General features: G+C 47.8%; 1 protein-coding gene across 1 annotated transcript in view; it reads left to right on the forward strand.

Moving 5' to 3' along the window:
- Nucleotides 1-550: 550 nt before the first annotated feature.
- Nucleotides 551-15,169, forward strand: part of PRAP1 (proline rich acidic protein 1) — a 63,271-nt gene continuing 48,652 nt past the window's right edge. Inside the window, exon 1 of the mRNA XM_073556644.1 lies at nucleotides 551-632. Coding sequence (XP_073412745.1) covers nucleotides 625-632 — 8 coding nt within the window. The 5' untranslated portion in view covers nucleotides 551-624. The remainder of the gene's footprint in view (nucleotides 633-15,169) is intronic.

Here is a 15,169-nt window from a genome sequence, read left to right on the forward strand (position 1 = left end):
CTAGCACGTAGATCAGGCACCTCGATTACAGGAGGGAGGCATGAAATACCCTGTAAGTGGCCCCCATTGGTCCGGCAAAGCTTCCGGGTCAGGGCACCGCCAGAGCATAAGAGGAGAAGGCAGGATGCGGCCGCGGTCTACGGCGCATGCGCAAAGCATGCAAGGACGTCGCAGGCCGCGGGCCGGTCACAGAACGCTGTGGCTGACGGGAGAAGACAGGCTGCGGCGCGGGAGCGGGCAGGTGAGTACAGCGGGGCGCGACGGGGGCCGTGACAGGTTGCAATGGAACAAAAAGTGAAACATTTAAAGGGGTCTGAATACTTTCCGTAAACACTGTACATGTTCTTTCCATGCTGAGAAGTGATTAAGAAAGCATTTATTGACACAAACATAAAATACTGTAAAAACTAGTAATTGTTAGATCAGTTATGTATACAGTGCAATAAAACTGCAGCATTCAACCACTTTTCCCAGAAATCAATAGAGCGGTCACCTGATGACTTCTTATCAAGTCAAGTTCAAAGTTCCTTATATTAAGTTAGTGTTGAACTTTGTCTTCAAGTTAAAGCTGAATCTTCTGTCTCCGAGCTCTTACCGGCAAGTTTGCTCCCAGTCTGACACAACATGAGGAGGTGAATATACAGATAACACACTTAGAATGTTAGATTGTAACGATCTGTGATTTATGGGGCATCTGTACAATGATGGGAATATTACTTATTACTATTTTACTGAACAAATTCTTTCATAAACATAAAGTAGATGGAGATGAGGATGGGATCATTTAAGGTGGATACCATAAAACGATATGTCTTGTAGTTTAACTTAGAAAATAGGTGACGTGTTCAAAACTTATTTGATCCACTGTGTGTGTGTATATATATATATATATATATATATAGTATATACATTGATCTACTGCATATTATATACTGTATGATACGTACACACAAACATGTATACATACTGAATAGTTAGTTATATGTTTATTATTTTCTATGTTGAGATAATCTATCATGTAGGAAAGCATTTTTCTATGTAAATCTATTTGTAAATGTCCGGTTGACATGAAATTCTCACCAGATGTCGGTAACAATCCATCCAATCCACAGAAATCACCAGAGATGTCCATAAATTATGTGTAATTATGAGTAGTGATGAGCGAGTATACTCGTTGCTCGGGTGTCCTCTGAGTGTTAGGGTTCTAGGTAGAAACCCGAGAGTGGACCCTCTGAGTCGTGGCTCCAGAGCCCCCGAGGGCGAGCGGCCCAGGTGATGACCACCCCCTATACAGGGAGTGTTAGGGGCAGGCCCAAAGGGGATGGGACCACGACAGCCGGAACCAAAGGGACGACCCGGGGAGTATACAGAAGAGCAGATCAGAGAATGAGAGGGTATATGAGGAATTGAGTGGACCCGGGACGGGAGGAGACAGGCTGCGGAAACCGGGCAGGATCAGGACGGAGCCGCGACCAAAAGCTGGAATGGGAGGACACAAGGAGATTAGGAGACACTGACCTAGGGGTTCGGACAGAACACCAGATAGGGGAAGGAAGCGAATTATGCCGGAGACAGACCGTTACTGAGACAGAGGACCAGGCGGGGAACAGGCACCGGGGAATACAGGATAGCGAAACAGAGGACCCGGGGAGAGAAGTAGGAGGACAGAACGAAGAGGAAGGCAACTGCAGGGAGAACTGGAGAGAGATCCCAGATGGAAAACCGGGCAGAGAGCAGAGCGCAGCAGGGGGTGCGCAGGGACCTGAGAGTCGGGGGTGACGCTGTGCAGGAAAGCTAAGCGCCACGGATCATGACAAACAGGCGTCTTACCTGTCAAGACGCCACGCAGAAATACCCGGTGGGCGCCGCCATGATGGGGCGGAGCCACCGGGTCACGTGCTCCCAGGATGCCCAGCGGTCGGTGACAGGCGAGCGCGCATGCGCGGGCCTCTGACGCGCCGTGACCCTGCAAAGCCAGACAGGGGACGGCGCGAGACTGAAGAGGGAGGGCGCCGGGAGGAGGAGGACCCAAGGTGAGCGTCGGGGAGTGTAACACTGAGTATTTTGGCGTGCTCGGAGATTTAGTTTTCGTCGTCTCAGCTGCATGATTTGCGGCTGCTGGACAGCCTGAATACATGTGAGGAATGCCTGTTTGTTAGGGAATCTCCACATTCCGAGCACGTCAGAATACTCGACGGACACCCGAGCAATGAGTATACTCGCTCATCACTAATTATGAGTATTTACTTGTACTTTGTCATATTGCAAAGTTTTAACACTAATTTATAGGTCATCTACCTCCAATAGTAAAGATGAGACAATCTTCACGGGGAGTGCACCTCACCTAAAATTAGTAAAAAATTAAAATTTGTAAGAATTCAGTTTTATGAGCTTTGCTTCATGCAAATTCAGCAAAATTGGCGACCAGATGGCCATTATTTGCTTAACCCCTTCACAAAGGCTGTTTGCACATTCATGATCAGGCCAAATTTTACAATTATGACCAGTGTCACATTATGTGGTAATAACTTTGGGGTTTTAATGGATCCCACTTATGAGGTTGTTTTCTCATGATAGTGGTAAAACTTATGTGATATGACTTGTGTTTATTTGTGAAAAAAAATGGAAGTTTGGCAAAATTGAGTAATTTTCATACTTTGAATTCTTATGGCCTTAAATCAGAATCATGTCAAACAAAATAGTTAATAAATAACATGTCCGACATGTCTACTTTACATCACCGCAATTTTTTTTAAATATAATTTATTTTTGTTAGGAAGTTATAAGGGTTAAAAGTTGACCAGTGATTTCACATTTTTCTAACAAAATTTACAAAACCATTTTCTTTTAGGGACCACATCACACTTGAAGTCACTTTGAGGGGTCTATATGACAGAAAATACCATAAAGTGACACCTTTCTAAAAACTGCACCCCTCAAGGTGCTCAAAACCACATTCAAGAAGTTTATTATTCAGGTGCTTCACAGGAATTTTTGCAAAGTGGAAAAAAATGAACATTTAACTTTTTATTATTATTTATTTATAAAGCACCATTGGTTCCATGGTGCTGTACATGAGAAGGGGTTACATACAAATTACCGACATCAGGCTGGTTTCACACTTGCGTTTTTTTTTGCGGGATTTTAGTGCTAAAAAACGCATGCGTTTTTTTTTCCTATACTTTGCATGGGATGCGCTTATGTGCGCATACACATGCGTTTGTATGCGTTTTTCCGCGCATGCGTTTTTTTGCGGTATGCGCTCGGGCGCACAAAATGCATCCTGTTGCATTTTTTGTGCGTCCGACTTGCCTCAAAAAACCGCATGCGCGCGCAATGCGTTTTTTTACAGCAAGACACCCATTATAAGTCTATGGGTGCGCATATGTGAGCATTGGCATGCTTATGTATGCGTTTTTTTGCGCATGCGTTTTTTTTTTACCATTAGTTGGACAATGGAATTTAGGGGTTTGGGTTAGAGTTAGGGTTAGTTAAGGGGGTTTAGGGCTAGGGTTAGGGTTAGCTAGGGTTTAGAGTCAGGGTTAGGGTTAGGGTTAGTATGGTTTGGTTAAGGGTTAGGGTTAGGGTCAGGGTTAGGGTTAGGGTTAGGGTCAGGGTTAGGGTTAGGGTCAGGGTCAGGGTTAGGGTCAGGGTTAGGGTTAGGGTCAGGGTTAGGGTTAGGGTCAGGGTCAGGGTTAGGGTCAGGGTTAGGGTTAGGGTCAGGGTCAGGGTTAGGGTTAGGGTTAGGGTCAGGGTTAGGGTTAGGGTTAGTAAAGTCATGGTTTGGGTTAGTGTGAGGGGCCACCTAATGTTGGAAAAAAACGCAAACGCGGTAAAAACGCACTAAAAACGCATACAAACGCATAAAAACGCTGTGTTTTTTTCATGCATGCTCATAAAAATGCTTGAAAAAAACGCAGCAGTTGTATGCTTTTGTATGTGTTTTTTCAATGCGTTTTTTTGTGGGAAAAACATGCTGCAAAAAAAAGCAAGTGTGAAACTAGCCTAACTTACAGTAAACAAACTAACAGTCACAGACTGATACAGAGGGGAGAGAGGACCCTGCCCTTTCTGGCTTACATGCTACAGGATGGTGGGAAGGAGACAGTAGGTTGGGGGGTTGCAGCAGCTCCAGTGATGGTGAGGCGGTGGCTCCAGTAGTGGTGAGGAGGCAGCGGGGTCATTGCAGGCTGTATACTTTCTTGAAGAGGTGGGTTTTCAGGTTCCGTCTGAAGTGTGGTTGATAGTCAGACGTGTTGGGGCAAAGAATTCCAGAGGATAGGGGCAAATCTGGAGAAGTCTTGGAGGCGGTTGGGTGAGGAGTGAGTAAGTGTGAAGGAGAGAAGGAGGTCTTGGGATGACCGGAGATTACGTGAGGGAAGATATCGGGAGATTAATTCAGAGATATATGGAGGAGACAGGTTATAGATGGCCTTGTAGGTCAGTATTAGTAATTTGAACTGGATGCGCTGAGGGAATGGGAGCCAGTGAAGAGATATGCAGAGGGAAGAAGCGGAGGAGTAGCGAGGAGAGAGATGAATTAGTCAGGCAGCAGAGTTAAGGATGGCCTGGAGAGGTGTGAGGGTGTTAACAGGAAGGCCACAGAAAAGGATGTTGCAGTAGTTGAGGTGGGAGATGATGAGGGCATGCACAAGCATTTTAGTAGATTAAGGGTTGAGGAAGGGACGGATTCTGGAAATATTTCTGAGCTGGAGGCGACAGGAGGTGGAAAGAGCTTGGATGTGTGGTGACAGGGCAGAGTCAAGAGTTACTCCGAGGCAGCGGACTGGGGGAAAGCGTGATGCCGTTAATTGTGATAGATAGGTTGGGTAAGGAAGATCTTGTTAGGCGTCGGATTTCTGAATTTGCTCTGCAGGGATCCAGACACTCACATTCTGCAGTCTCCTGCTGTTTATCTACTGCAGAGTAGATTGCCTTGCAACAAATCTTTCCTGAGGCTAAGTCCTTCTGTCCTCCTACTGAGCATGCTCATGGGACGATCTCCCATTGGAGATCGGGAGTCATGTGCTCAGGTCCCGCTCCAGATCTCATTGGTCCATCTCAGAGATCTGGAAGTTTGCGGAAGGTCCCGGCTGCTATAAAAGGCACGCATGGTTGTTCTGCCATGCACTAGTATAGACTTACTTGCTGCTGTATGTATGAGGACGGATGTATGATTCTGGTGAATGACTCATTATAAAACCCCTTCCCTCTGATATTACGTATGTGGTTAGGGACTGAGTTTAGAATCAGCGCCAGCGCTCCTCTGCTGCAACATCCACAGCTGCTAGCGTCCGACATTGCGCTTGCACCTTGTCGTTTAGCAGCAGTGTCCACGCCGCTCTGCAGTATCGGCCCCTTTGCGTCCGCAGCTGCGACGCCGCACACACGGTAGGTCTAGACGGACGTAGTGCCGCCGTCTTGGGCTACTCCTGTGACCTGATACCGTGTGTGTACTTATACTGAGTACTGTGACCTCAACAGGCTCAGTCTTTTGTATTTGTATTTATTTGGCATTCATGTGACTTAACAGAGATTGCTCTGCGCACCTGAGTGACGTTTAACCTTGTGCGCATTACCGCCATGTTGCTCCTGCCACCACTTAGCAGCAGTTATATCACCTACTGCACGGTGGACCCCGAGCGGCGAACGCACTTTATCATTATTTTTATTTAGTGCGTTCCGCCGTTCCTAACAAATTTGTGAGATGGAGGAAAGATGATGAGTTCAGATTTGTCACCATTGAGTTTGAGGAAGCGAGAGGAGAAGGAGAATATGGCTGATAGACACTCCGGGATTCTGGACAGCAGAGAGGTGACATCTGGGCCAGAGAGGTAGATCTGAGTGTCGTCAGCATACAGGTGGTACTGGAATCCATGGAACTTTGAGTTTTTTCACAAAAATTTTAGTTTAGACCCCAATTTTTTTATTTTTACAAGGGTAACAGGGAAAAATGGACACCAAAATCTGTTGTGCATGCCTATACCCCATATGTGGGCGCCTCAGAAGGGAAGGAGCGCCATTACAAAATTTGCTGGAACAATTAGCGAAAACCATTTCATGTTTGGAAAGCCCCTGATGTGCCTAAACATAGGAAACCCCCTACAAGTGACACAATTTTGGTAACTAGACCCCTCAGGGAACTTATTAAATACAAACACATGGGCCATGCACACAGTGAATGAGTCTGTAGGACAGTGTTCACACCACCAAAAGACTGAAACACAGAAAAACACAGTATAACAAACATATAAAAATACTCTGTTGTAATGAAGTAATAGTAAACAGCAAGTGCTAGTAAAAAGATGATAAAAAACAGGGTATCTGGTTGATACGTTTTTTGCAAAAAATGTATATTAAGCCGCTCTACCAAACGTCAAGATAACCCATATCAGAGCAGTCCTCAGGGAACTTATCTAGATGTGTATTGATTACCTTGATCCCCCAGGTGCTTCACAGAAGTTTATAGCTGCCGTGAAAATAAAAAAAATCGTATTTTCCCCACAAAAATTATTTTTAGCTTTTGCATTTTCATAAGGGTAACAGGAGAAATTGCCCAGTACAATTGGATGTGCGACTTCTCCTAAGTACGCCGATACCCCACATGCAGGAGAAAATGACTGTTTGGGCACACAGCAGGGCTCCGAAAGGAAGGAGAATCATTTGACTTTTTGAATGTAAAACTTCCTGGAATCATTAGCGGATGTCATGTCCCATTTGGAGAGCCCCTGATGTGCCTAAACAGTGGAAACCCCCCACAAGTGACTGCATTTTGGAAACTAGACCTCTCAAGGAATATATTTAGATGTGTGGTGAGCACCTTGAAGCGACAGGTGTTTCACAGACGTTTAGAACGTTGAGCTGTTAAAATAAATAAAAATCACATTTTCCCCACAAAAATGTTACTTTAGCCATTTTGCTTCTGGAGACACGCACCTGTAAGTTAGCCGAATTTAAAACGCTACAGAAATGCCAAATGTGGACGCTAATTGTGAATTAGGTACACAAGGAGGCTCAGAAGGGAGGGGTGGCATTTGGATTTGGGAGCGCACGATTTTCTTAATTTCTGTTTGCGGGTGAGGAGCCATTTCGCTTTTCCAGATCCTTTGTGCTACCAGTAAGGTGAAAGCCCCTATATTTCCGTTAACAAATGATGGACCTGTGTAGGGACTTGTTTTTTTGTGGAATGAGTGGAAGCTTTTATTGGGAATATTTTACATAACGTTTGGGATCACAGTTATCTTGCTCTCTACATTGACCACTTACTTTGGTGTTTCCATTTAAATCTCTGAGCGACGTGACAGATGAAACCCCCGAGGGATCCATTCACTATAATGAGGCAGCATGAGTTACTGAATTACTCTCGACTCAGTCTGGCCTCTGTTCAGCGTTGTCCTTTTCAGAAGTGCACAAAACAGTGGCTGATGGCACTTTTATGTTCATCTATAAGGACGGGCAGCATCCACAGTGCCTCCATCTTCCTCATTATAGGGAATTTTCCACCAGAGTAGTCTGAATCACGTATTTCCGATATTTACATGGAAATCCCTGTGTAAGCTCTCAGTGAAGAGTGCAGGATAAATGTGTACCGAGCCTTACTGCGATCTTTGGGAGGCAGAATGAACAAATCATCAGCAGGTTAAGAATTGGTTTTGTTTATTTTTTTATGCTGTTCGTTGTGCAGTATAAGTAATATGATATTTTTATTTTCCGGGTGGGTGCGATAACAGCAATACCAGATTTATATTGCGTTTTTATGTTTGGCTGCTGTCATACACTAAAGATGCTATTTTTTAATCAAAAACTTATTTTTGCATCAACAAATATTTTGGGAGTTAACATTTTTCCATATTTTGGCCCACAGAGTCATGTGAGGGCTTGTTTTTGGTGGGACAAGTTGATGCTTTCATTAGTATAATTTTCAGGAAACATGACATTTTTGATTGCTTTCGATTCCAATTATTGAGAGACAGAATGCTAGGCGCCGGGATTCTCCTGTTGCACAGGATAGATCCCAAGCTTTGTTTGGTGCAGTGGTCTCCCATTCAGGCTCAGCCACTGGGATGACTGCTCAGCACAGACTCTGGACCCAGTGCCTGGCCCAGGCTTGTGCTGCATGTGTAGTTACTGCTAGCCCTCCAGCTAAGCCTATGGTGACTACTGGTATACACGTGCAGCGTTATACTTTTGAGCCTGAGTCCAGATTTTACCCTACTGAGCATGTCCATGATGTGGCACCTTCTCATTGGTGCTCGGACGTCAGCTGCTCTGGTGATGTGGCAGCTTCAGATTGGTCCACAGGAAATTAGTGCTCCCGCTCCTCGATGGCTATCCCAAACAAAAGCCCTATTGGAGTAACTATGGAAGAGATACTGCGATCTGTAAAGTGCTGGAGTGCTTTAAGGTAGCATAGCAAGATAATAGAGACCATGGGCTCTAACAGATATAATATATAGCTTAAAAAGAGCTCAAACATTAGGAAGCATATGGATCATAATGATATACAGGTGTAGTAGATATAATGCGAGGAGGAAAGGTCCCCCAAATTAGTCCCCACACAGCTTCCCTAAATCACACCTCCATGATTGGAGCCAGAGCCAAAATATACTGTAGAAATCAAAAAATGAAGAGCACCTTATATCCAAAAGCCACATAGCATGTATATAAGAAAAACTAAACTCAAACTCGACACGTTTCCCCTCTCACATGAGGTACATCAGGAGTAATATACAGTATACATGTTAGGAATGCTACTTAGCTTGGTCATGGCGAATTGTCAGTAGCGATATGATCCTCAGCACATAGGGTGAATCCCCTCTAGATGCCATGCTAGAGGTGAAGTGCCCAGTTCCACCAAAATACAGACTCTTTAATTGCTAGAAGTTGGAAACACATGGGTGGCTCTGCGCGTGTACCAAAATAGCGGAAACACGCTGGGTATTATCCCGTCTGCGTTCCAAGGAGTGCGCAGAAGCGGAAGTGTGTGATGAAAACTTCCGGATCACACGTATTTCAAATGCGTTCCACCGTGTATGCTGGCTAAGGCTTTCAGTGGATGCGCAGACGCAGAAGTGTAACAATGGCTTCCGGTATACGTGCGTCTCAAGAGCGTTCCACCATGTGCACAAGTGCAGCAAATCTGCACTAAATAAGATGCCATTGGGGACGTATAGGTGTAGGTAACAGCAGGTACGCAGGATGCAGTGATGAGACGCGAGACTGAGCTGAACTTTGGGAAGAAAACTTTTATAAATTTAATCCGCTAGGGCTATGCTAAGCAACCAAAACACAATAACAGCTATTGTCCTCGTAGGGACCCTGCACAAACACTTTCAAAGAGAACACGACTAACCCGGCAAAGGCCGGTTGCTATAGGGCCGCGATATGGCCGACTACGGGTCCTTATTTCCTATAGTGTCACTTATCCGTCCTGACGTCCCTCGGCGTCTCTGATGAGGCTGCTTTGGTGTCGCAGCCGCTGGGCTCAGCTGCTGAAGATCTGTCGTAGTCTTCGGGCACCCCAGCGCCCAGGAGGAGTTGGGGCACAACAGGCCCTGAGGGAGTCCTTTGATGAGGTAACCCCCTGTAGAAACAGCTGGGTTCCGCTCGTAAGCGAGTTCGATGAGACTCCAGTCCCCAAGCAGGGTTGTGTCTCAGTTACCAGGAGTGGCGGTTAGCAGACCACGTGCACGGCCTGGGCCTAGGCAAAGAGTTTCTCTGTAGGCGAGGAGTAGGCCCCAACTGCCGACTGCAGCGGGGTGACGGCAACTGCGGGCGATGAACAGGCCGCAGCCGCGGGCTGAAGCGGGGCGGTAGCGGGCAGGCCTCAGCCTGGAGTGAAGCGGCAGTGGCTGCGAGAGGTGGCGGACAGGCCGCAACAGTCTGGAGCACAGTGGTAACAGCTGCAGACGACCATGGGCAGGTAGTGACCCCGGATGGGAGTGAAGCGGCAGTATCTTGTTGGTAAATTCGGCGCTTACTCTCCGCAGGCCACTGTATGTCTCCCCTCTGCCGCTGGTCTCCTCTCTGGTCACCATCTGTCACTCTGGCTCTCTCAAACTCCCAGTCTCTTGCTTCGTGTCTGCCGTTCCGCCAACTTACTCCCCTGTGCGCTCCCTGTCCCTTTTATACTTGCCCCTCCCCTTGCTGTCCTGTCACTCCCAGCAGTCCACTCTCCTCCTCCGTTCCCCGGGTACAGTTCCCTTAGGAACCTAGATGGCGGTCCCCTTGGTTCCGGCCCGGACACTCTGTGGGGGCCCATCTCCCTACACTCCCCCATCCTGTATGCTCGCCAGTCCTCGGGCGAGGGCCTCAGTATACTTGGGTTGGTCTGCAGAGATGTCAGTTTTTGTTGCCATATGAACTGGTCCTGTTCATATCGTTCGGGGGGTTTGCCAGCTGTTGACCGCTCGGAGCGTCTTAGTTCGACTGTGGTGGTGGGCTAGCTGGTTCGGGCAGGCTAATTGTGTCAGTTGGTTTGTCATTGAGTGGAGAGCCCCTGGATATTGGGGGGAAGTCTTCTTCGTCGTCCAGGTCCCAGAACACTGGCAATGGTTCAGAGACCTGAGAAGTAGGTTCAGGTTGTATCGGGTCGGTGGAAGTACATGGGCATAACATATTACTGTGCACAATGCGAGTAGGCAGTGTTCCGTCTTTCTCGGGTCGTATTTCGTACACAGGTCCTTCAGGGTTTATACAGCGTAGGACCCGATAGGGACTCTCTTCCCAGCGTGGCTCTAATTTGTTCTGGGGGCATTGGTCTAGTACGAGTACTCCGCTTTGGAGGTTGGGAGGTGATAAATGGAGGTGTTGGGATAAATTCTTTCCTGGGTGTTCTAAGTCTTGGAGTTTGGTATGTACAATTCGATGGAGAGTTCGCAGCCGGTGCCGGTGATTTCGCACCCATGATGATATTCCGGTCCAGGGCTGAGGTTCCTCTGGGTCCAACTCTACCTCCGTGATCCCTTTGCCTTCTCGTCCGAATAGCAGGGAGTAGGGGGTATTGCCGGTAACTCGGTGTACCCGGTTGTTATAAACCCATACTAATTCAGAGACATATTCGGGCCAACGGGCCTTCTTGTCTCTCTCCAGAGTACGCAACATTTCGATTAATGTCCGATTAAATCGTTCGCAGGCCCCGTTTCCCTGCGGGTGGTATGGCGTGGTCTGGGATTTGTCAATACCGTAGAGATGGTGTAGTTCCTCCATAATTTTTCCCAAAAAACATGCTCCTTGGTTGGAATGTATCCATTGAGGGCAGCCGTATACTTGAATGAAGTTTCTACAAATTGTGGAGGCGGCCAACTCCACGATCTGGTCTCGATTGGGAGTGACCACTTAGTGAAATGGTCTACCATGACGAGGCACTGTTCATACCCCTGGAATGCGGGACCAATGGTCAGGTAATCCACCGTCAGAAGTTCGAGGGGCGCTGAGATCACAATTGTTTGTACTGAGGCTCGGCAAGTCTCGTCCACAACAGCATGTAAGCATGGATGGTAAATTATCTGTTGTAACCATTGCAAGGTCTTTTGAGCTCCGAAATGAGCCCCTTGTTCGTGGGCTTCTCGAGCCAGTTCGTTAAGTTGGGCTCCAGGCGCAACTACCTGCCAAATCGTCATAGATGTTGTCCTTGATGTCATTTTACGATACAATAGTCCCTTTCTGATAACCAGCCTCTCCCATTGTCGTAACATCAGCGACATGTCCTGAGTCAAAGTCTGTCTTTGGGAGTCAGTGGGCAGTTTGCCAGCGGCTACCCATTTCCGGAGAAGCCCAATTTCTTCGTCTTTTTGCTGCTGTTGGATCCATTTATCACGGGATTGCCCAGCATGCCCCTTAGGGTCTCCGAGGGGAGTACTTTCTGGGTGGCAGCTGTGAGCTCGGCAGCGGTGAGGGCGAACGGTATCACTTCCCCTTCCAGTTTGTCGTCTCGACTCGTCCCTGGGATTGTATGTCGAATCCTGGAGACGGCGTCAGCGTGTACATTCTCGGCCCCTCTTTTATAGATGATTTTATAGTTGAATTTCTTCATCCGGGCCACCCACCTTTGTTCCAGAGCTCCCAGTTTGGCGTTCTCCAAATGGGCCAGCAGGTTATTGTCGGTCCGCACCACTACTTTGCAGCCCGCCAGGTACTCTGCGAACCGCTCCGTCATGGCCCACACTACTGCGAGGAGCTCGAGCTTAAAGTAGCTGTAATTGTCAGGGTTGCGCTCGGAATCATGGAGTGAGCGGCTTCCATACGCAATCACTCTCTCCCGGCAGTCTTGAACTTGTGACAACACAGCCCCCAGACCGTGAAGACTCCCGTCAGTGTGCAGGATGAACGGTTGCGAGAAATCCGCATAAGCTAACACTGGGGCACCCGAGAGCGCAGCCTTAAGGTCTTTGAAGGCCTCTTCTGGGGGTTGTAGCCACTGGATTTTTCGTCCATTTGCCCCAGCGGGAGCCCCCTTCAGCAGGTCGTGCAGGGCTCGAGCTCGACATGCAAAATTCCTTACGAAATGACGGTAGTATCCGGCCAACCCCAGGAAGGCCCGCACATCTTTTATCGTCTCGGGGGTAGGCCATCCCTGAATGGCAGCAACCTTTTCCCGGGACGGCCTTATGCCCTCTGCCGAGAAGATATGGCCCAGATATTTGATCTGGGTGCGAAATAGGTGGCATTTTTGGGGTTTTAACTTCAACCCGTACTTTTGCAGCCAGCCGAGTACCTGCCCCAACCGCTTCAGGTGGCCCTCAAACGTGGCAGCATATATGATGATATCGTCTAGGTATATCAACGTGGCCTCGAAATTGAGATTTCCCAGACACCGCTCCATCAACCGCTGAAAGGTCCCCTGGGCGTTGGCCAGTCCGAACGGCATTCGATTGAACTCAAATAGTCCCATAGGAAGTATGAACACCGTCTTAGCCCTGTCTTCTTCTGACAAGGGCACCTGCCAGTACCCACTGGCCAGGTCCAAAGTCGAAAAATACGTCGCCTTCCCCAAGGCGGACAAGGATTCTTCTATACGGGGTAGTGGGTACGAGTCTTTGATGGTGCAAGCATTCAGCTTTCGCTAGTCCATGCAGAACCGTAGGGTGCCATCCTTTTGGTGGACCAATACAATGGGAGCCACCCAGGGGCTTTGGCTTTCTCAAATAACTCCCTTCCGTAGCATTTGGGCCAGCAAAGTTTTCACCTCTTGGTAGAGCTGTGGAGGAATCTGTCGATATCGTTCGCGGATGGGGGCCGCTCCTGCCATGGGAATTCCATGGGTGATGGCGGTGGTACATCCAAAATCTTTCTCATGACTAGCAAATACCTCGTGGTACTGTCCGAACAGTGTTTTTATCTGGGAAAGCTGAGCTGAAGTTAGTCCGCAGAGCTTGGCCCGCATTTGTTCCAGGATGTTTCGACCCTTCTCCTGAGTCGAGATTTCGGTAGCCTGTAGAGTCCGGAGAGTTACTTCCCAATGGTCCTCGGATTGCACTCTCAATTGAACCGCAGGGGCCGGCAGCACTTCTTCTAAAGGCCTTACTAGCTTGGCCAGTTCGGTCCCGGGCTTCAGGACAATGTCTTGGTCTTCAAAGTTGACGCAGCGCACCAGGACGGTCCCCTTTTGCACTGTGGTCAGGGAGCGGGCCACCAGTATGCCAGGAGGCAAGCGCTCCGAGTAGCATGGCTCCACCTGCATCTCTACGCCCTCCAAGGGTATCAAGGCTCGAATTGGCAGGGCCATCACCGTCTGCCCAGGGGGCAGTACAAGCAGGGGAGCCGCTGGCGCGATGACTTTGCCCAGAGCCTCGCCCTCTCGGCAGTCCTGATGTACTCGCGCTTCCCGCACCAAATGCTGGAATACCTGTCCTTGGGCTGTGCAGGAACCCCACTGCTTCAGGATCTTGTGCGTGGGATCATTGAGGAGCAGATTGCCGAACTCCCGTAGTATGCTCATGCCCAGAATGACTGGATGCTGCTTTTCGGTTTCCCCTTGGGTCAGAACTAGAGTTGAGCGATACCGTCCGATACTTCAAAGTATCGTATCGGATGGTATCGGCCGATCTTTAAAAAAAGTATCGGTATCACCGATTCCGATACCGGAAGTCCCATTCAAGTCTATGGGACTTCCGGTATCGGAATAAGAAAAACCCTTTCCTGCCCTTGTACAGCCTCTCTGGGGTCTGTACGGGCCTTTCGGGGGGCTGTGCCGGCCTGCCAGGGGGTCTGTGCAGGCTCCGGTGGTCTGTGCCGGCCTGCCGGTGGTCTGTGCAGGCTCCGGGGGGCTGTGCCGGCCTGCCGGGGGGCTGTGCCGGCCTGCCGGGGGGCTGTGCAGGCTCCGGGGGGCTGTGCCGGCCTGCCGGGGGGCTGTGCCGGCCTGCCGGTGGTCTGTGCAGGCTCCGGGGGTCTGTGCAGGCATCGTCCGATGGGACTACAAGTCCCATCGGGCGATGCCTGCTACCATGACAGTGATTGACACATTAGCCAATGATGGGACAGTAGTAGTCCCATCATCCGGCTAATGTGTTAAATGTAAAAAAAAAAAAAAAAAAAAAATTACATGCTACATACATACAACATGCATACTACATACATGCTACATTCATACTACATACTACATACATGCTACATACATACTACATATATACTACATGCATGCTACATACATACTACATGCTACATACTACATGCATGCTACATACATACTACATGCTACATACTACATATATACTACATGCATGCTACATACATACTACATACATACTACATATATACTACATGCATGCTACATACATACTACATGCTACATACTACATATATACTACATGCATGCTACATACATACTACATACATACTACATATATACTACATGCATGCTACATACATACTACATGCTACATACTACATATATACTACATGCATGCTACATACATACTACATGCTACATACATACTACATATATACTACATGCATGCTACATACATACTACATGCTACATACATACTACATATATACTACATGCATGCTACATACTACATGCTACATACATACTACATATATACTACATGCATGCTACATACTACATGCTACATACATACTACATTCATACTACATACTACATATATACTACATACATACTACATACATACTACATACATACTACATACATACTACATGCATGCTACAT

This window comes from Dendrobates tinctorius, unplaced genomic scaffold (assembly GCF_039654945.1).
Source record: "Dendrobates tinctorius isolate UK_male_01 unplaced genomic scaffold, ASM3965494v1 ptg000237l, whole genome shotgun sequence".
Classification (NCBI taxonomy): domain Eukaryota; kingdom Metazoa; phylum Chordata; class Amphibia; order Anura; family Dendrobatidae; genus Dendrobates; species Dendrobates tinctorius.